At 41.5% G+C, this 22,740-nt stretch overlaps 1 protein-coding gene across 3 annotated transcripts in view; it reads left to right on the forward strand.

Moving 5' to 3' along the window:
* The window catches only part of LOC148131899 (zinc finger protein with KRAB and SCAN domains 7-like), a 36,281-nt gene extending 17,088 nt beyond the window's left edge, over positions 1–19,193 (forward strand). The window contains exons 1-6 of one of the 3 annotated variants that reach the window (XM_087953699.1): positions 189–300; positions 5,917–6,330; positions 8,532–8,640; positions 8,818–8,900; positions 13,222–13,333; positions 15,588–19,193. In XM_087953699.1, coding sequence (XP_087809825.1) covers positions 5,917–6,330; positions 8,532–8,640; positions 8,818–8,900; positions 13,222–13,333; positions 15,588–16,204 — 1,335 coding nt within the window. In that variant the 5' untranslated portion in view covers positions 189–300 and the 3' untranslated portion in view covers positions 16,205–19,193. Of the gene's footprint in view, positions 1–188; positions 301–5,859; positions 6,331–8,531; positions 8,641–8,817; positions 8,901–13,221; positions 13,334–15,587 lie in introns of those variants that run through there. The other 2 variants (XM_087953698.1, XM_087953697.1) reach the window with 2 other exon arrangements.
* The last annotated feature ends 3,547 nt before the right edge of the window (positions 19,194–22,740 follow it).

The raw sequence follows: 22,740 nt of genomic DNA on the forward strand, positions 1-22,740 counted from the left end.
ATCTCCCCCCTCCCCCCTTCGCTATGCAAGTGGGATCCAATATAGGCGGTTCCCTCAGGGGAAAAAAATCAAAGTTCTGGCAAACTTCCTGGCTTCAGAGGAAAAACAGAGCATGCGCCGGAGAACATTTGCCTGCTGCTGGTATTTCAGTGCGGAAATACGGTCTCTGGCCGCGGTAGCGGAAGTGAGAGTCGCCACCGGCGTTGTGCCGTTCTAGCACACCCCCCAGACTACCTCTCTCGTTTTAACCCTCCAACTGTCACCCCCAGCGCTCAAGGGAGTGGCTCCAGCTTTGGGCAGGTGAGTGCGTTGCGTTGACTTGCGGGTAAAAGTGTGAAGGGTGGATCTGTGCTCCTGAAAAAAGTGAAAGCAGTTGCTTCCTTTTGTGTGCATGGGAATTGCAAAACCTTGGCCACGCCTCGTCCTCCACCAGCTACCCAGCCTGCCTCCTGCAACTTTGGCTGCAGCCTTTTCGAGTCTGCTGAATGCAGCTGCAGGGAGGAACGGCTTTTCTTAGGGGCGAAAAAGGAAACAGATCATGGGAACCTTAATTTTAGGGGGCCTGGTCTAAGATGTCACTTCCCCTTCCATTTCTTGGGAGAGATCTAAGCGGAGGCGCCGAAGTCCATCGGGAAAGGTGGGAAGGATAGGAGTCCCAGGGGGAAGGAGAAGGAGGAGGGGATCTTAGAGGTTGCAAGCAGATCCCATATCTCCGTCTTGCAGAATGGAGCTGGGATGCCTTGCATTAAAATCAATCAATCCAATCAGAATAGAGCTGGAAGGGACCTTGGAGGTCTTCTAGTCCAATCCCCTGCTGAAGCAGGAGATCCTATCCCGTTTCAGTCCAGTCCATTCACAACTTCTGCAGGCAAGTTGTTCCACTGATTCATTGTTCTAACTGTCAAGAAATTTCTCCTTCATTCTAGGTGGCATCTCTCCTTGATTAGATAGATAGAATTCTTTATTGGCCAAGTGTGATTGGACACACAAGGAATTTGTCTTGGTGCAAATGCTCTCAGTGTACATAAAAAGAAAAGATACATTGCCAAGAGTCAGCAGGTACAACACTTAATGATAATCACAGGATACAAATAAGCAATCAAATCATACTAGGAAACAGTCAATATAAATTGTAAGGATGCAAGCGACAGTCATACAAGCAACAAGGTTACAATTGTACAGTCATAAGTGGGAGGAGATGGGTGAAAGGAAGAGAGGAATAATAGTAATAGTAATGCAGACTTTGTAAATAGTTGGACAGTGTTGAGGGAATTATTTGTTTAGCAGAGTGATGGCTTTCGGGGAAAAACTGTTCTTGTGTCTAGTTGTTCTGGTGTGCAGTGCTCTATAGCGTCGTTTTGAGGGAATGAGTTGAAACAGTGTCCGGGATGTGAGGGATCTGTAAATATTTTCACAGCCCTTTTTTTTGGCTCGTGCTGTATACAGGTTCTCAATGGAAGTCAGGTTGGTAGCAATTGTTTTTTCTGCAGTCCTAATTATACTCTGAAGTCTGTGTCTGTCCTGTTGGGTTGCAGAACCAAACCAGACAGTTATAGAGGTGCAGATGATAGTGGTGGGATCCAACAGGGTTAACTACCATTTTGGTCATTTACGAGGTTCGGTGATTTACGATGTGCTTCCCTGCACGCTGTAAATTGTCATCAGCATGCTGCGTGCAGAGAAGCAGCCTTTCAAAAAGCCCTTTTTTCCTGCTTTTTTAACTGCAGCTGTGCCTCACACGGCAGCTGAAGTTGAAAACATCAGGAAATAAAGGTCAGGTAAGAGCCCAGGTGGGTGGGTGGGCAAAAACATCAGCAGACATAGAACCGGTTCTATGTCTGCTGCTCTTCAGAGCTACCGGTTCTACAGAAGTGGACAGAACCGGTAGAAACCTACCCCTGGTTACAGAACCAAACCAGACAGTTATAGAGGTGCAGATGACAGACTCAATAGTTCCTCTGTAGAAATGTATCAGCAGCTCCTTGGACAGGTTGAGCTTTCTGAGTTGGTGCACAAAGAATATTTTTGTTGTGCTTTTTTGATGACGTTTTTGATGTTAGGTGTCCATTTTAGGTCTTGAGATATGATAGAAGCTAGAAATTTGAAGGTGTTGATACTGTGTTGTCTAGTATTGTAAGAGGTGGTAGTATGGGAGGGTTTCTTCTAAAGTCTACCACCATTTCTACGGTTTTGAGTGTGTTCAGTTCCAGATTGTTCCGGTTGCACCATGAGGCAAGTTGTACAACCTTTCTATACAGATTCATCGTTGTCTCAAATGAGACCAATCATTGTTGTATCATCTGCAAACTTCAATATTTTAACAGATGGATCATTTGAGATGCAGTCATTGGTATATAAGGAGAAAAGTAGTGGAGAAAGGACATAGCTTTGGAGGGGGGCTGTGCTAATTGTACAGGTATCAGATGTGATTCTGCCTACCTTCACTCACCTGCTGCTTCCTGTCTATTAGGAAGCTTATGATCCACTTACAAGTGTGTTCAGGTACTACTAGTTGATTTAGTTTAGTTAGAAGAATGTCTGGAATGATGGTATTGAATGCTGAACTGAAGTCTACAAAGAGGACCCTTGTGTAGGTATTTGGAGATTCAAGGTGTTGAAGGATGTAATGCAGAGCCATATTAACAGCATCATCTGTCGATCTATTTGCTCGGTATGCAAGCTGCATGGGATCTGGCAGCGGATCTGTGATGGTTTTCAGGTGGGACAGCACAAGCCTTTCAAAGGTTTTCATAACTACAGATGTTAGAGCAACTGGTCTGTAGTCATTCAGTTCCTTGATGGAGGGCTTCTTTGGCACTGAAGCAGAAAGGAACATAGCACATCTCTAGTGATCTATTGAAGATTCGGGTGAAGATGGGGGCCAATTGGTCAGCACAGACTTTTAAGCAAGAAGGAATTATCTTGTCTGGCCCTGGTGCTTTTCCTGGCTTTTGTCTGTGAAATAGATCTTGCACTTCTTTTTCTGTGGTCAGCAGAGGTTGTGAATCCAATGGGTTGGGGTCAGTTGTGGGAGGCTTGGCTGTTCTTGGTGTGTTTGAGATGGTGGTTATGGAGATAGGTGGCTGTAGTTTCCTTTCAAACCTGCAGTAAAATACATTCAGGACATCTACTAGTTGTTGATTTTCTTCTGCCTGAGAAGGAGGTTTGCTGTAGCCGGTGATGTTTTTAAGTGTTTTCCCCATGTTTGCTGGTTCATTTGTTGAGCACTGATTCCTTATCTTTTCAGCAATTGCTTTTTTAAAAAAATAAAGTTTTATTGAATTTTAACAAAACAAATAAAACATCTTATTTGAGTACAGCATGGTTCCGGGTTATCACATTTCCATACAGACACAATTTCATATGCATATTCATCTTATGTATTCAACTTCATATCTTATTACTCTTTTTCCAACTTCTCACTATTTCTCCCTTTACTTCTCTTAATTTTCTTTTATGTTTATCTCATTTTCTTCTTATTCAATTGTATTTCTTTTACCTAAATTTCTATATCTTTTTATTCATTGTACTTATACTTTCGTCTGTCTTGTTTACAATTTCATATGTTCTCTTCCAACATTCTTAAGAAGCAAAATTCCCCCTATGATTGCCAATCGAAGTGCAACACCTTTAAATCTTATTGTTATTATCATATGAAATCTCATTAAACATTGAATTTGTGCATTCTAAAATTATAACATTCAAATTTCTAATATCTATTTTATATCATGTAAATCTCATCATTCAGACTCTGCTTGGTACTTCCCCTTGAAAATGTAAAAAGAAAAATTCTAAAAACATAGCAAAAACAATATATATATATAAACATTAGTAAACAAAATAGTTATTCAAAATCATTCTAGTACTGGTATGAACCTTGTAAATCTTTCACGTTTCTTTTCAATATCTATCAATCTTTGAGAACAATTGAAACGTTTCCCTCCTTTCATTATTACTTAACTGTTAATAAGCATACCATTGGATAGTCATACAGTTTTATCTTATAAATTATTTACTATCAATAAGCAAAATAATTATTCAAATTCATTCTAATAATGGGTATAAATTTCCTTATAAATCTTTCACACTTCTTTTCAATATTTTATCAATCTTTAGAAACAATTGCAATGTTTCCCTCTCTTCTTTATTATTGCATTAATTATAAATAAACATACCATTACATAACAATACAGTTTTATCTCATAGATTATTTACTTATTTCATTTCTAACTCATTACAGTATTCTACTGTCATAACACTATCTTTTGTACCTTTGCAGAATCCTCACTTTTAACTTAATTTAACCATTATCCCTGTGTTTTCTAGCTGAGCAAATACCTTTAATCCTAGTAGGTTTCCCCTTTTTCTTTATTTCCTGTTTTTGTCCCTCATAAGATCTTTTCCTTTCTATCTTTCCCCCGTTTTTCTCATCCCTTTTTTTATACTCTTCTCTTTCTAATTTTCCCTTCTGTAGTTTTCTTTTCTGCTTCTTCTTGCTGTTATATTTCTTTTTCAGACTATATTTCTTTTTGGCTGTTCCCTTTGATCTCAAACTTTTAACTCCTTTCCCCCCCTTTTCCCCTTTTTACCACACTTTGAATTATTTGATCATTGAAAATGACTTCTTCTTTGTCCCACCCTTCTTCTTGCTTTTGAAGCTTTTCCTTTTGCTTTTTATAGTTCAGGATCTCCATTTCAAAAAAATTCAAATACGAAGCCAAAGGATCTTCCTCCCCTTTCTGCATCTTCTTTCTGTTTTTTAAGACTCATCTTCAATTCCTCCAGGAGTGATGGCATTTGTAAACACTTTTGAACAACCACCCGATTGACTTTAAGTAAAAACAGAAAAAGAAAGAAAAAAACAATGCCAAAAACTTTTTGTTTCTTTCCTTTACTTTTTCCTTCCGTGGGTTACTGTATCTTTTAATAAGATTTCAGTTACAATGTATCCTCGGGAGTCTTTTCAAAGTTTCACTGTTAATCCTCTTTATTTTTCCAGGTGGCACTCCATTTTTACATTATTCCAAGTCCCATCCTTTTGCCTCCACTCTTCTCCTTCTTAGGGCTTTAAAATGATCAAGAAAAAAAAAATCTTTATTCTCCTTTTGACACTTAGATTTCAGCTTAAGGTTGCCTATTAATATAAATTTCTTTCCATGCCATTTGTAGTTATCAATATAAAGGTAAAATATAAAGGTAAAAAAAGGGTTTTTAACCTCCTTTTTTCTCTCCTTCGCCACTTAAAGATCTTCTTTCATAAGTATCCCTCTAGGTACTTTTAGATTCGGTGTACCTTGCTTAGATGTTCTCTGCAGTTTAGCCCTTTCTGTCCTGCTTTCCTCTTTGTCTTCCTCCTGCACAATCTTATCCAGTAGGGTTCTTCTTTGAGGTGCCCATTTCTAACCAACGCTGCAATCGCCTTCGGGGAAGGGAGTTTAGACCAGCCAAGGAGGAGAGATGCAGCTCCCCTCAACTCGGCTAGTGATCTCACCCCTCTTCACCACCTCTATGGGGTGGCTTCAGCCCCAAATTCAAAGGATCGGGGCGCTCCAGCGGCGCGCACAGATCGAAACCGCGCACGATCGTGGATTTCGGTCTGTTGCTGAAGAGACCTAAACCGGAAATTCCCCAATTTTTCAGCAATTGCTTTTTGTCCTAGCTTCAAGTGGTTTGGAGAATAGATTGATTTCCTCTTCTTGGTGGCAGTCCCTTAGATATTGGAAGAGTGCTATCAGGTCACCCCTAGTCCTTCTCTTCACCACACTAGACAAACCCAATTCCTTCTTCAAACCGTTCTTCGTATAGTTTAGCTTCCAGCCCCCTAATCATTTTTGTTCCTCTTCTCTGTGCTCTTTCCAGAGTCTTGTGGAGGTGCTTTTTGGATTTCCTTGAGAAGAAAAACCCTTGTTCTTAAAGATGGCTCAGAATATCCTTTGGAGCCAGGCTGGTCCTATGATTGGAAGGTCTTCTGCCAATCCAAGAGATCCTGTGGAAGTCTGGGAACAGGCCAAGCAGAACATTCTGGAAGAAGAAGCCGGTTGGGTTGCACAACATCGCCACATCCGTGAGGTTTGCTACCAAGAAGCTGAAGGGCCTCGAGACATTTGCAGCCGTCTCTACCATCTCTACCGTCAGTGGCTCAAGCCAGAAATACACACCAAAGCCCAGATGCTGGACTTGGTGATCCTGGAGCAGTTCCTGACCATCCTTCCCCCGGAAGTGGAAAACTGGGTGCGGGAGTGTGGAGCGGAGACCAGTTCCCAGGCGGTGGCCCTTGCAGAAGGCTTTCTTCTCAGCCAGGCCGAGGAGAAGAGGCTGGAAGAGCTGCAGGTGGGAAAATATCTTCTTGTTGGTTCAAAGAGAGGGATGTTCAAATCTGCAATGTTCTTGTTCCTAAATGACTCCTTTTGGGGGCTATGAAAGGAAGAGATTTCAGTTCTCTCTGAGCTCGGTTGTCTTCTTGCGGACATTTCATTACCCAAATTAGATAACATCATCACTGCCAGGACTAGCACTGATGATGTTGGCCAGTTTGGGTAATGAAACATCTGCAAAAAGACAACTGAGCTCAGGAGAGCACCAAGGACCCCATAGTCGTTCTCCTCTTCCTCCTCCTCGCAACCCCCACCTCCCTTTTAGCACTCTAGAATGGAATGGAATGGAATGGAATGGAATGGAATGGAATAGAATAGAATAGAATAGAATAGAATAGAATAGAATAGAATGGGGTAGGAATAGAAATAGAATATAGAATATAGAATAGGAATAGAATAAGAATAGAATAGGAATAGAATAAGAATAAGAATAGAATACAATAGAATAGGAATACAATAGAAAAGGAAAGGAATATAGAATATAGAATAGGAATAGGATAGGATAGGAATAGAATATAGAATATAGAATGGGATGATGGGATAGGATGAATAGAATAGTAGAATATAGAATAGGATGGATGATAGATGGAATAAGAATAGAATATAGAATATAGAATAGAATAGGAATAGAATAAGAATAGAATGGGATGGGATGGGGGATAGGATAGTAGAATAGAATAGAGTAGAATAGGAATAGAATAAGAATAGAATAAGAATAAGAATATAATAGAATACAATAGAATAGGAATACAATAGAATAGGAAAGGAATAGGAATAGAATAGAATAACAGACTTGCAAGGGACCTTGGAGGTCTTCTAGTCCAACCCCTGCTTAGACAGGAAACCCTATAGCATTTCAGACAAATGGTTAATCAATCTCTTCTTAAAAACTCCCAGTGTTGGAGCATTCACAACTTCTGGAGGCAAGTTGTTCTACTGATTAATTGTTCTAAGTGGCAGGAAATTTCTCCTTAGTTCTAAGTTGCTTCTCTCCTTGATTAGTTTCCACCCATTGCTTCTTCTTTTTAATTATTTTTTTTAATTTTTAATATAATAATTCCATCTTCAGTTGAACAGTATGTTGTCTGGGTACAAGTATGATGCTGTAGAATTAATATCAATGTTATGAATGATGTTGCAAATTTTGATTACTGTCCATCTATTGCTTGTCTGGCCTTTAGGTGCTTTGGAAAATAGCTTGGCCCCTTCCTCTCTGTGGCAGACCCTCAAATATTGGAAGACTGCTATCATGTCTTCCCTGGTCCTTCTCTTCACTAGACTAGCCATGCCCAGTTCCTGCAATGTTTCAGCCTCCAGCCCCCTAATCATCTTTGTTGTGGGTAATGAAACATCTGCAAGAAGACAACCAAGCTCAGAGAGCACCAAGAGTCCCTCATTTCAATCCTGAGCTACAAATAGTCTCCTCTGTTGGAAGATATTTTTCTTCCTTTTTTGGCAAATCGTTCCTTTGCTCTTTCCAAATAATTTTCCAGGAGAGTAGTAGCATCAGGAGGAAGTTTTATTTCCTGGTTAGATAGATGAATACTGTTCCTAGCAATTTCCAAGGACATAAGAAGCTCAAGGGACATAGTGGCTCAGTGGCTAAGACGCTGAGCTTCTCGATCAGAAAGGTCAGCAGTTCAGCGGTTCGAATCCCTAGCGCCCCGTAACAGGGTGCGCTCCCATTACTTGTCCCAGCTTCTGCCAACTTAGCAGTTCGAAAGCATGTAAAAATGCAAGTAGAAAAATAGGGATCACTTTGGTGGGAAGGTAACAGTGTTCTGTGCACCTTCAGCCTTTAGTCATGCCGGCCACCTGACCATGGAGATGACTTCGGACAGCGCTGGCTCTTCGGCTTTGTAACGGAGATGAGCGCCGCCCCCTAGAGCTGGAAACGACTAGCACATATGTGCGAGGGGAACCTTTACCTTTACCTAAAAGCTCAGGCCTTCTTCCCAGGATGGTATTATAAAGATTAAGATTAAGGCAGAGGTTGGTTACCAATTGTTCCTTTTTTCCCCCCATTGCTGTCGCTACTTCCTAGCTATTTCCAAGGACATAAGCTCAGGCCTTCTTCCCAGGGTGTGTTATAAAGTTTGAGGCAGAGGTCATTTCCCAATTTTCTCTTTCTATCTGTTGCTGTTGCTTCATGTTCAGGAACCCTTCATGAAGACGTTTGCTGGACCCACTAAAATATGGGGAGATACGCCATATCGTTCCCAGCATTTGGCCTTACGAGGCAGATCCCAGGAGGATACAAAACCAGGTAAGGAATTTGTCTGCTGAAGTCCTTAGGAGTTTGCACTGTCTGAGCTACTTTCATTTTCAATTGTTTTGTGGGGGAAAAAAATCTGAATGTGGTGAAGAGTTCTCACGAGTTCTCACCTGCTAAAAATGTACGCATTTTAAGGGTGCTTTCTCCATTTTTTTGTCTTACTCACAGAGAGTGGAATGACACCGATGGTCCCTGTGGAAACATCTCTTCTTTCTGGGGATCCAGAAATTACAACTGTGCTTCCAGCTCAGGTATGAGGACAATGCTCCATAGCACAAGTCTGAGCTTTTGTATTCCATCAAAAATTAATTGTATTTCCAATAAAGGAGAATATTTGTATGTCTATGAATATTTCTCAGTCATCCAGGTCGTGGCTGTCCCAAAGGTGCTTTTTTCAAGAGGCAACTGGACTTCCTGGTTTTTCTTTGAAGACGTTTCGCTTCTCATCCCAGGAGCTTCTTCAACTCTGCAAGCTTCTTGGATGAGAAGCAAAACGTCATCAAATAAAAACCAGAAAGTCCAGTTGCCTCTTGAAAAAAGCACCTTTGGGATAATATTGATACTCGGGATTGAAATGAGGAGTCCTTAGTGATCTCTGAGCTCGATTGTTTTCTTGTGGACATATTATTACCTAAACTAGGTAACACCATCAATGCTAGCAGTGATGATGTTACCTAGTTTGAGTGATGAAAGAGGTACAAGAAGACAAGCAAGCTCAGAAAACACCAAGGACCCCTCAAATTGTATTTTTCTTCTCGAATTCCCTTGGAGCACGCTTATCATGCTATGTTATGCTACTTCCTGATGGGCCACCCACACAAGAACTTCACATAGAGATTCTTCTAGAACAAGGATGTCAAACTTGATTTCATTGAGGGCCGCATCGGGGGGGTGGGGAAACGTGGCCTGGGGGGCATGGCCAGTTTTACATCACTTGTATTGGCAGGGGGCACGTGTGGTGGCCAAGGAAGTCCTACTAAGGCAGGACTTCCCTCAGACCCTCCCTCTCATTATAATCTTCCTCCCTCCCTCCCTTTTCTTCTTCCTTCCCCTCTTTCCTTATTTTTCCTTCCTTGCTCTCTTTCTATCTTTCCTTCTTTTTCTTTGTCTTTCCTCTTTCCCTTTCTCTTTTCCTATCCCTTCTTGGATGCTCAAATGCAAAAAGGGAAACATTTCTTTGTTTTGTTTTGCTTTTAGTTAGAATAGAATTAGAATAGAATTATTTTGTATTAGAATAGAATAGAATTCTTTATTGGCCAAGTGTGATTGGACACACAAGGAATTTGTCTTGCTGCAAATGGTCTCAATGTACATAAAAGAAAAGATACATTCATCAAGAGTCAAGAATCATCAGGTACAACACTTAATAATAGTCATAGGGTACAATAAGCAATCCAATCATAGAAAATAGAATAGAATAGAATAGAATAGAATGGAAAAGGGAATAGGATAGGACAGAAAAGGAAATAAAATAGAATAGAAACGGGAATAGGAAATGGAATGGAATGGAATAGAATATCATAGCATAGCATAGCATAGCATAGCATAGCATAGAATAGAATAGAATAGAATAGAATAGAATAGAATAGAATAGAATAGAATTCTTTATTGGCCAAGTGTGATTGGACACACAAGGAATTTGTCTTGGTGCAAATGTTCTCAGTGTATATAAAAGAAAAGATACATTTGTCTAATAATTGTTTTGCTAGCACCGCGTGCCAGTCATTTGCCGTTTCCAGGGTGTCTCTGCTGGCTTTCAAGCTTCCAAGTAATATGTCCCCTGAAGTTTAAATCCAAGGCATCCATCTTGTCTTTAAAGTCTATTTATTAGGAACATATCAAATTGGCAAGGACCTGGTGTAATTCCGACTCTGGCTTAGATTCTGGAATTACACCCAGTAAAAAGCAAAAGTTTGAAACGTTCTCCCCAGAGTCACAATTTCTAATCTATTCTCAGTCCAACAGTTCGGTGACACCAAACTCCATCTTCCTCCAGCTGCAGGCATCTTCTCTGTTCCCACAGGAAAGAAGGCCACCTAGACATAACATTCCCCCTTTATCTCTATAACTCCCCACTTTCAACAGCTAGAGAGTGATGAGCCTGAAATACCGTTAAATCCCTTTGCAGAAAGCCTAGTGAAAGCTAAGAAAAGAATAGACAAAAGCTACAAAAAACAATGGCTACACATAATGCCATCTTCAGAGTCGACAAGCATCACATGGGCCAAATCCGACCTGGGGGCCTTGAGTTTGACACCCCTGTTCTAGAAGGATTGAAATCACAGACAGATGTTGCTTGGTGGTCAGCCAAGCGATCCAGGGTGATAATGTCATTGTTGGCATTCATTTTTTCTGCCAAATCAATAAATGTGATAGAATATTCCTCAAAGCTCAACCTGCCCAAGGAGCTGCTGATCCAGTTCTACAGAGGAATTATTGAGTCTGTCATCTGCACCTCTATAGCTGTCTGGTTTGATTCTGCAACCCAACAGGACAGACACAGACTTCAGAGATTAGGACTGCAGACAAAATAATTGCTACCAAACTACCTTCCATCGAGGACCTGTATCCTGTACAAGTCAAAAAGAGGTCCGTGAAAATATTTACAGACCCCTCACATTCTGGACATAAACTGTTTCAATTCCTAACCCTAACCCTAACCCTTAACCCTATGACTATTATTAAGTGTTGTACCTGATGATTCTTGACTTGACGAATGTTCTTTTATGTACACTGAGAGCATTCCTTGTGTGTCCAATAACACTTGGCCAACAAAAGAATTCTATTCTATTCAACTTCTCTGTGAATTATCATTCAGGCATTTGGAACTCTTCCTGTTTTCATACATATAGGTGAAACTCGAAAAATTAGAATATTGTGCAAAAGTTCATTTATTTCACTAATACAACTTAAAAGGTGAACCTAATATATGAGATAGACTCTTTACATGCAAAGCAAGATAGTTCAAGCCATGATGTGCCATAATTGAGATGATTATGGCTTAAAGCTCATGAAAACCCCAAATCCACAATCTCGGAAAATTAGAAGATTACGTGCAATCAATAAAACAAGGATTGTACATAGAACAATATCGGACATCTGAAAAGTATAAGCATGCATATGTACTCAATACTTGGTTTGGGCCCCTTTTGCAGCAATTACTGCCTTAATGCGGCGTGGCATGGAAGCTATCAGTCTGTGGCACTGCTGAGGTGTTATGGAAGACCAGGATGCTTCAATAGCGGCGTTCAGCTCTTCTGCATTGTTCGGTCTCATGTCTCTCATCTTTCTCTTGGCAATGCCCCATAGATTCTCTATGGGGTTCAGGTCAGGCGAGTTTGCTGGCCAATTAAGCACAGTAATCCCATGGTCATTGAACCAGGTTTTGGTGCTTTTGGCAGTTGGGTAGGTGCCAAGTCCTGCTGGAAAATGAAGTCAGCACCCCCATAAAGCTCATCTGCAGAAAGAAGCATGAAGTGCTCCAAAATCTCCTGGTAGACGGCTGGACTTAATGAAGCACAGTGGGCCAACACCAGCAGATGACATGGCTCCCCAAATCAACACAGACTGTGGAAACTTAACATTGGACTTCAAGCATCTTGCAGTGTGTGCCTCTCCATTCTTCCTCCAGGCTCTTGGTCCTTGGTTTCCAAATGAGATGCAAAAGTTGCTCTTAACAGAAAAGAGGACTTTGGACCACTGAGCAACAGACCAGTTCTGTTTCTCATTAGACCAGGTAAGATGCTTCTGACGTTGTTTGTTGTTCAGGAGCGGCTTGACAAGAGGAATACCACATTTGAAGCCCATGTCCAGGATCCGTCTGTGTGTGGTGGCACTTGATGCATTGACTCCAGCCTCAGTCTACTCCTTGTGAAAGTCCCCAACACTTTTGAATGGCCTTTTCCTGACAATCCTCTCCAGGCTGCAGTCATCCCTGCTACTTGTGCACCTTTTTCTTCCACACTTTTCCCTTCCACATAACTTTCTATTAATGTGCTTTGATGCAGCACTTTGGGAACATCCAACTTCTTTTGCAATTACCTTTTGAGGCTTTCCCTCCTTATGGAGAGTGTCAGTGATGGTTTTCTGCACAACTGTCAGGTCAGCAGTCTTTCCCATGATTGTGATTCCTACTGAACCAGACTGAGAGACCATTTAAAGGCCCAGGAACCCTTTGCAGGTGTTATGACTTAATTAGCTGATTAGAGTGGGACACTTTGAGCCTAGAATATTGAACCTTTTCACAATATTCTAATTTTCTGAGATTGTGGATTTGGGGTTTTCATGAGCTGTAAGCCATAATCATCTCAATTATGACACATCATGGCTTGAACTATCTTGCTTTGCATGTAATGAGTCTATCTCATATATTAGGTTCACCTTTTAAGTTGCATTACTGAAATAAATGAACTTTTGCACGATATTCTAATTTTTCGAGTTTCACCTGTAATTCCTCAGAAAGCAGGCATTAACTCCATTACATTCTGCGTCTTTGCTTGGGAGAGGGAGAGAAGTTGAGAACCTTCCCTCAGCCTGTGTGTGTTAATAAGAAACTGTTCCTTTCTCCTTCAGGAAGAGGTGGGAGTCCGTTTCACAAAGGAAGAATGGGCTCTTCTGGATTCCAACCAAAGAGCTCTGCATGGAGAGGTCATGATGGAGACATCAAGGAACTTGGCCTGTCTCAGTAAGAAGCTCTCTGGGTTTTTGTTCCAGATTGAAGAACATAAATCGATATCTAGACTAGAATAGAATAACAGAATTGGAAGGGACCTTGGAGGTCTTCTAGTCCAACCCCCTGCTTAGGCAGGAAACCGTACACCACTTCAGACAAATGGTTATCCAACATCTTCTTAAAAACTTCTTCCAGTGTTGGAGCATTCACAACTTCTGGAGGCAAGTTGCTCCACTGATTAATTGTTCTCACTGTCAGGAAATTTCTCCTTAGTTCTAAGTTGCTTCTCTCCTTGATTAGATTCCACCCATGGCTTCTTGTCCGGCCCTCGGGTGCTTTGGAGAATAGCTTGATTCCCTCTTCTTTGGGGCATCCCCTGATATACTGGAACACTAGTCCTCCTTTTCATTAAACTAGACATACCCAATTCCTGCAACCGTTCTTCAAATGTTTTAGCCTCCAGTCCCCTAATCATCTTTGTTGCTCTTCTCTGCACTCTTTCTAGAGTCTCAACATCTTTTTTACATCGTGGCGACCAAAACTGAATGCAGTATTCCAAGTGTGGTCTTACCAAGGCATTATAAAGTGGTATCAACACTTCACGTGATCTTGATTCTATCCCTCTGTTTATGCAGTCTAGAATTGTGTTGGCTTTTTCAGCAGCTGCAGCACACTGCTGGCTCATATTTAAATGATTGTCCACTAGGATTCTGAGATGCCTCTCACAGTTACTACTATTGAGCTATGTATCACCTATAATATATATGTCCATTTGATTTTTCTTGCCTAAATGTAGAGCCTTACTTTTTTCACCCTTGAATTTCATTTTGTTAGATAGCGCCCAATGTTCAAGTCTGTCAAGATCCTTCTGTATCTTAAGCAGGGGTGGGATTCAGCAGCTTCTGACCAGTTCTGGAGAACCGGTAACGGAAATTTTGAGTAGTTCGGAGAACCGGAAATACCACCTCTGACGGGAGATTTTGCAGTATCCTTCCCCTGATCTTAAGCCTATCTTCTGAAGTGTTGGCTATTCCTGCCAGCTTGGTGTTGACTGCAAATTTGATGAGTTCCCCATCTATCCCCTTGTCCAAGTCATTGATGAAGATGTTGAAGAGTACTGGGCCTAAAACAGAGTCTTCGGATGCATACTTCCCTCCATGTAGATGCAGTTCCATTGAGGACTACATGTTGAGTGCGGTTGGTCAGCCAGTTACGAATCCAATCTAGAAACAATCAGCCTCAATTCTTTCCAAGAAAATCCAAATCCAGTCTGGAAGAACCAGAAGAAGAACACTCTTTAACATGATGGCACCCCTGGACCAAACCCACATCAACTTCAAGGAAGTTCAAGGAAGAACCTGTGGCTTTTCCCAATTCATTCTGGGAGGATGGATAGTTCTCTGGTCACCATTTCCTTAAATAATTTTGCGGATTGCTCTTGATATCACCTTGTCATCAAAATGATACTGATAGAATCCAGCACATTTTATTGATTAGTTTTCACTCAGACTTCCAGAAATGATTCATGTGTTTCTGTGTGATGGTTTCCAGCATAATTTAATCTAATCTTAATTTTATCATTTGTTTATTCTTTCATCCATTAATCTAACCTTAACTTTACCATTCATTTATTTTTTCATCCATTAATCTAACGTTAACTTTATCATTCATTTATTCTTTCACTCTTAATCTAACCTTAACTTTACAATTCATTTATTCTTTCATCACTAATCTAACCATAACTTTATCATTCATTTATTCTTTCATCCCTTAATCTAACCTTAACTTTACCATTCATTTATTCTTTCATCCCTTAATCTTACCTTTACCATTCATTTATTATATCATCCACTAATCCAACCTTAACTTTACCATTCATTTATTCTTTCATCCCTTAATCTAACCTTAAATTTATCATTCATTTATTCTTTCATCCATTAATCTAACCTTAACTTTACCATTCATTTATTATTTCATCCCTTAATCTAACCTTAACTTTATCATTCATTTATTTTTTCATCCATTTCAGAATTGAGTAGTAAGATTTCCCTTTTTTTGGTTGTTTTTTTTCTAATTCTTGTTTTTAGTAAATTGTTTAGTAAAGTGTTTAGTTGCTAAAAAGTCACCCCAACTTCTACCTGAAAAAATAATCTTAGTTTCATCCAGGTATACAGAGATGAAAGGAAACTGTAGAAATGGTAGAATTCAAAATTGGTTCCTTAAACACAATAGTCTAATTTTTCTCTTCACTTTTTCTCTCATGCAGGAGCTGAACAAGGGATGAAGAGCTATAAGGAGCCACGTCGGGTACCAGAGCCAACCAGGAAAATTAAATTGGCTGAAGAGACATTTCGCAGTCAGTCGAAACCAACAAGAAGTGATGGAAACCATCTAAAATACCGAGCTCCTCATGCTGAAATCCAGAACTTCCAAATCCAGTCAGGTTCTAAAGGAGAAAGAACCGAAAAGTGTCGGTTTTGTGGGGAAAGTATAACAGATAAAACGGATTTGTGTAAACGTTGTGGCTCCCAGAATAAAACGAAACCATATGGAGGTACAGGATCCAGAAGATATGACAATCAGCCCAACCCTGGGACTGTCACTTGCTACATAGGAGAGAAATCGTATCATTGCACGGAGTGCGGAAGGAGCTTCCGTCAGAACTATCATCTCAGTTACCACAAACGAACCCACACAGGGGAGAAACCCTATATATGCAGCGAATGTGGGAAAGGATTCGCACTCAGCGGTGCCCTGACTACCCATAAAAGGACCCACACAGGAGAGAAACCTTATAAATGCCTGGAGTGTGGAAAGAGCTTCTGCAGGAACAGTTCCCTGGTTTCCCATCAAAAGATCCACATGGAGGAGAAACCGTGTTAATGTAAGAAGCATGTGAAGAACTTCCTCGTTCTACTAGACTTTATTTCCTGGAAAAGGATCCATGTGTGATGACCTGGGGCACAGCACACAGGCAACACAGGCAGCTGACAGTTCAACATCCCCCCTTTTATTGCTCCAATTTTCCCTCAAAGGCTCCCACGTTTCTGGCAGGCCCCAGAGCAAAGTGATAACACCCACAAATACACACACTTCCAGCAGCCTCTGGCTGCAAATATTCCAGCACAACGCTGTGAGTGAAACAGCTGCAAAGCGAGAAATCCAGCAGGGCAAGGGAGTAAGTCAAGGAGTCCAGGGGGGCAAAGAACAAGTCAGTTAATCCAGGAAATGTCCAACTTCGGCAACAGCACACAATACTCAATCAATTCAATGTTTGTTCCCGACAAACATCCCTCCCCACAGCATCTCCTTAAGGCTCAGTCCCCTGGTGTGCCTTGTGAAGACAGGCGGGACGCTCTCCTCTCAAGCCATCGGGCCAGCCTGCTCTGTTCCCGCTTTCTCTCCTCTCTCTGTGCTCGAGGATCAGGAGGGGGTGGTCCTTGCTCATCCCCTGAGCTCTATCTCTCATGTTCACTGCTTAGCCCAGAGGTCTGCAACCTTAAACACTCTAAAGAGCCATTTGGACCCGTTTCCCACAGAAAAGAAAACCCTGGGAGCCAATAAGTTAACAACCGGTGTGACTGGGTGGGTGTGGCCAACTCAACGTCACTCACTCCCAACCAGTCACCTCCTGCTCTGGAATATGAAGCGAGTCTCAATCTCCGCCATCATCTTTATCTTCTCAGGCCAGGCGATGTGTGACGGGGAGGGGAGCGGGTGGGGACACCCAGTGGTGGGATCAGCCAACAGGGAGCCACAGCAGAGGGCTGAAAGAGCTGCATGTGGCTCTAGAGCTGCAGGTTGCAGACCCCTGGCTTAGTCTCTCTTGTTCATCCTGCCCTTGTTCTCCCTGCCTGGAAGCCATCCCAATCCTCAAAAGCCCTGGCCTGACAGGGCCTGCTCCTCCCCACTTTCTTCCAAAGCCAACGACGTCGCCCTCTGGGTCTTCATTGGCTCCAGTTCCAGCTCATCTTCCTCCTAAGTTTCAGGCTCCGCCAGGGGCACAACAATCCATTCAAGTGAACGTACGTACATCAGTCAAAAGTTTGGGGAGCACGCGCATGCGTGTCAAATTTGTGCTGCACACGTGTGTGCACTACTGGCTCCGGCAAGCATTTAACTTTCTCCAGCTGATGAGCGGCACTCAGCTGTGCCGCACAAAGCAGCTGAGGAGGAAAACGCAGCCACTGAAGGCCTAGAGCCCGGGCGGGAGGTCCAAACAGCAGACCAAAACCTCGTCCCAGCAAACCAGTTCGGTATCAGTTGCTCTTCGGAGCTACCGGTTCTATAGAACCACACCAAACCGGTAGGTTCCCACCCGTGGTCAAAAGTGCATCATTTTCTCCCAACTGGTTTTTAACATCCATCATTGCCACGCTCCAGAATGTGGGAAGACCATGACAAAAGTCTAAAGTTGATGAAATACGATTACATGTAGATAACAGTAGCAACAGCACTTGGACTTGTATACCGCTTCACCATGCTTTACAGCAGGAGTCCCCAATCCCTGGTTCATGGACCGGCACCGGTCCACGACATGCCAGAAACCAGGCCGTGCAAACAAACGAAGCCCCATCTGTGGGATGTGGACATGACACGAAACCACACCTCCTCCGGGCCACGGAAAAACCTCTGTCCACGGAACCTGTCCCTGGCGCCCAAAGGTTTGGGGACCATTGCTTTACAGTTCTCTCGAAGATCCTCAGCTTAGGAATGTAATTGAGCCAGTTATTAAGCAGGTTGCCACATGGCTTTTACATGATTTAACGAACATTTTTTGCAAGTATCCATATGGGGGGGGAGATATAAACATTGGTTTCCGATAAAAGTAAATCATGATCACAGTGATATAACAGTGGGACTCTGCATACAACCTTAATTCCCTCTAGAAATTAGACTGCCCCACTCCCCGATACTTTTTCATATGAAGATGTTGGGTGCACAACCAACCTCTTTTTTTTCCTCGGCCTCAGCCTAGTTTAAATCCTATAGTCCTGGTACTCCATGTATCTGATGAAGTGAGCTACAGCCTTTTAATATGCTGCTACATAACTCTTCTTCTTCTTCTTCTTCTTCTTCTTCTTCTTCTTCTTCTTCTTCTTCTTCTTCTTCTTCTTCTTCTTCTTCTTCTTCTTCTTCTTCTTCTTCTTCTTCTTCTTCTCCTCCTCCTCCTCCTCCTCCTCCTCCTCCTCCTCCTCCTCCTCCTCCTCCTCCTCCTCCTCCTCCTCCTCTATCTATCTATCTATCTATCTATCTATCTATCTATCTATCTATCTATCTATCTATCTATCTATCTATCTATCTATCTATCTATCTATCCTGGAGTAATACAACTCTCCAAGAAGATATACAGGTTTTCCTTCATTAATTTTTTTAAATGGCTGACAGTTGTTCTTGAATAATTTGACAGAAGGCCCAAGGTGAGATTTGAGGGAAAAGAAAGATCTTCAGTTGATAACATCTACACTACACTACACAACAAACTAATAGGACTATTTGAAAGCGATGCCTAATTATTAACAGCCTGGTTAGAAACACAGCCTGAATGAACTGACATTTCCAGCTATCTACTTTTTCTTTCTATGTTGACCTTTATGATGAGGTGCAAATGTTCCCTTTTGGTGTAAAAAAAGTTTTTATTTAGATCTGTTTATACATACTATGATGTCTTGTGTCTTCTTAGCACCACCCAGCTGTGGTCTGTGAAGGCCTTTCTTTGCCTCTTAAACTTTTCTACTGTTCATTTTCATGCAGTTGTTTTAACATTTTAACTGTGCCTTTCCATACGATTGTATAGCTTTATTTGTAAAGCACCCGGGGTCACACAGGTGAGATGGGCCATATTGAAATGTAAATAAATGTTTGAAAACCACTACTGCAAACTGGCTGTCTTGTCCTCATTGTTACTTTGGCACAATGAGGGTTGGATCATTCCAGAAAATACTATACACTATACCTCAGCTTACGACCACAATGGAGCCAAAAATTTATATTGCTAAGTGAGACATTTGTTAAAACAGCTTAATAAAACATATTAGAATTGAAGAGAATTCTTTATTGGCCAAGTGTGATTGGACACACAAGGAATTTGTCTTGGTGCAAATACTCTCAGTGTACATAAAACAAAATATACATTTGTCAAGAGTCAAGAATCATCAGGTACAACACTTAATAATAGTCACAGTGTACAATAAGCAATCAAATCAAATTAGGAAACAGTCAATATAAATCGTTAGGATACAAATGACAAAGTTACAGTCATACAGTCACAAGTGGGAGGGGATGGGTGATGAGTGATGACAAGGTTAATAGTAATAGTAGTGCAGACTTTGTAAATAGTTGGACAGTGTTGAGGGAGTTATTTGTTTAGCAGAGTGATGGCATGCGGGAAAAAAATGTTCTTGTGTCTAGTTGTTCTGGTGTGCAGTGCTCTATAGCGTCGTTTTGAGGGAAGGAGTTGAAACAGTATATGTCCAGGATGAGAGGGGTCTGTAAATATTTTCCCAGCCCTCTTTTTGACTCGTGCACTATACAGGTCTTCGATTGAAGGCAGGTTGGTAGTAATTGTTTTTTCTGCAGTCCTAATGACTCTCTGAAGTCTGTGTCTGTCTTGTTGGGTTGCAGAACCAAACCAGACACTTATAGAGGTGCAGATGACAGACTCAATCATTCCTCTGTAGAACTGGATCAGCAGCTCCTTGGGCAGTTTGAGCTTTCTGAGTTGGCGCAGAAAGAACATTCTTTGTTGTGCTTTTTTGATGACGGTTTTTGATGTTAGGTGTCTATTTTAGGTCATGTGATATAGTAGAACCCAGAAATCTGAAGGTCTCTACTGTTGATACTGTGTTGTCTAGTATTGTAAGAGGTAGTATGGGAGGGTTTCTTCTAAAGTCTACCACCATTTCTACGGTTTTGAGTGTGTTCAGTTCCAGATTGTTCTGGTTGCACCATGAGGCAAGTTGTACAACCTTCCATCTGTATGCAGATTCGTCATTGTCTCGAATGAGACCCATCATATGCATGAAAAACTTTATTTTCTAGCTATAGTACAATAATAATAATATCCCTGGAGGCCTTCTGCATTTCCCCACTCTGGTCCCTAAACATATCCTTGCGACTCGCTTCCCTATCTTTTTCTACTTATCCATCCTTTGAGGATGTGAAAATATTTACAGACCCCTCACATCCTGGACATAAACTGTTTCAACTCCTTCCCTCAAATCAACGCTATAGAGCATTGCACACCAGAACAACTAGATACAAGAACAGTTTTTTCCTGAAAGCCATCACTCTGCTAAACAAATAATTCCCTCAACACTGTTCAACTATTTACAAAGTGTACACTACTATTACTGTTAATCTTCTCATCACTCCTTATCGCCTATCCCCTCCCACTTGTGACTGTATGACTGTAACCTTGTTGCTTGTATCCTTATAATTTATATTGATTGTTTCCTAGTATAATTTGATTGCTTATTGTACCTTATGATTATTATTAAGTGTTGTACCTTATGATTCTTGACTCTCAACGAATGTATCTTTTCTCTTATGTATACTGAGAGTATTTGCACCAAGACAAATTCCTTGTGTGTCCAACCACACTTGGCCAATAAAGAATTCTATTCTATTCTATTATTTGCAAGATCACCAAGCAACTCGTGCAAGATCCACCAGGGGGCAGCCTTGGAAAGCACAGCATGGCAGTACTGGCACTTCCTCAGCTACAGAATGGAACTGAGCATGCCTACAACGCGTTGCCAGAGCTTGTTGCATTCAGGTAGGGCTGGAAATGGAGTCCCCACTTGGGGAGGTTGTGGAAAACCCTCCCTAAAGGATCGTAGGAAGTTTTGGGGAGATTGGATTGGGAGCTTGCATTGAAGAGCAGAACCTCCTGCACTTGTTGCAAAGAAATAACAGTTCCCAATTCTCTCCAAAATACTATGGGAAGCTGCTATTATTTATCAGGTATCTATTTTGCAGATTAGCACAGTATTTCTCAAACTTGGCAGCTTTTAAGACGGATGGACTTCAATTCCCAGCATCCCTCGAGCTAGCTGAGGGATGCTGGGAGTTGAAGTCCACCCATCTTAAACCTGTCTGGTTAGAGAATAATCGACTTAGATGGATCTAAAGACGAGGTTTTCTTATCTTAGGAGGCTATTTCCCCCCCCTCTTACTCCCATTATCTTTGCACCACCAACCCCGGGCAAAAAACTCCTTTCTTTTGCACTGTAAACTGCTAAAAACAGATAGGAAATTGCGCATGCGCCCGGTAGCTTGGCTGACATTTCTGCAGAATGCAGGTTTGTTTTTTTAATTTGGGGAGGGGTACAGAGAGACAAACAGGAAGTATAGCGAATGCATCAGCTAGCTAGAATCTTCCTCCTGGGCTTCATTTCCCTCCCTTTCTTCTTGCCTTCAAACTCCCCCAAAAGGCAAAGGGGACTGCGGGAAGATCTTGCAGGAACGGAGGGACACCGAGTGGCGCCCTTTTCCTCTGCAAAGTGAAAGGGAGCCGCGGAGAAAAGAGGAGGAGAAAAAAGCAAGGTATTTCCTCTAGATTGCAAAGCTGCCTTGGTGAGGGAGGGAGGGTCGGTGGGTGGAAGAAGAGAGAAACGGGAACTATTTATCTATTTATGTATCTATAACTATCTCTACTGTATCTGTCTACATTTATCTACCTACCTACTACCTACCTACCTACCTACCTACCTCTATCTCTACGATATCTACCTATCTATCTACCTACCTATCTACCTATCTCTATCTCTACGGTATCTGCCTGCCTGCCTGCCTCTCTCTCTCTCTCTCTCTACTGTATCTGTCTACAGTATCTCTCTCTCTCACATCTATCTATCTAGCTTGCAGGAACGGAGGGACACTGAGTGGTGCCCTTTTCTTTTGCAAAGAGAAAGGGAACCGCAGAGAAAAGAGGAGGGGGGGGGGGAAAGCAAGGTATTTCGTCTAAAAGCAAAGCTGTCTTGGTACGAGAGGGAGGGTCGGTGGGTGGAGGGAGAGAGAAATGGGAATTATTTATCTATTTATGTATCTATATCTATCTCTACAACTACCTATCTACCTATCTCTATCTCTTCAGTATCTTTATCTATCTATCACCTATCACCTATCTATCTATACTGTATCTGTCTGCAGTATCTATCTATCTATCTATCTATCTATCTATCTATCTATCTATCTATCTATCTATCTATCTATCTATCTATCTACTTACCTACCTATCTCTTCGGCATCTATCTGTCTATCTATCATCTATCTATCTATCATCTATCTACCTAACTACCTATACCTATCTCTATATTTACCTACCTACCTACCTACCTACCTACCTACCTACATCTATCTATCTATCTATCTATCTATCTATCTATCTATCTATCTATCTATCTATCTATCTATCT

Source organism: Notechis scutatus, chromosome 2, assembly GCF_049901735.1.
Source record: "Notechis scutatus isolate UNSWTSFEM ecotype Mainland chromosome 2, rNotScu1.2, whole genome shotgun sequence".
In the NCBI taxonomy this organism is placed as follows: Eukaryota; Metazoa; Chordata; class Lepidosauria; order Squamata; family Elapidae; genus Notechis; species Notechis scutatus.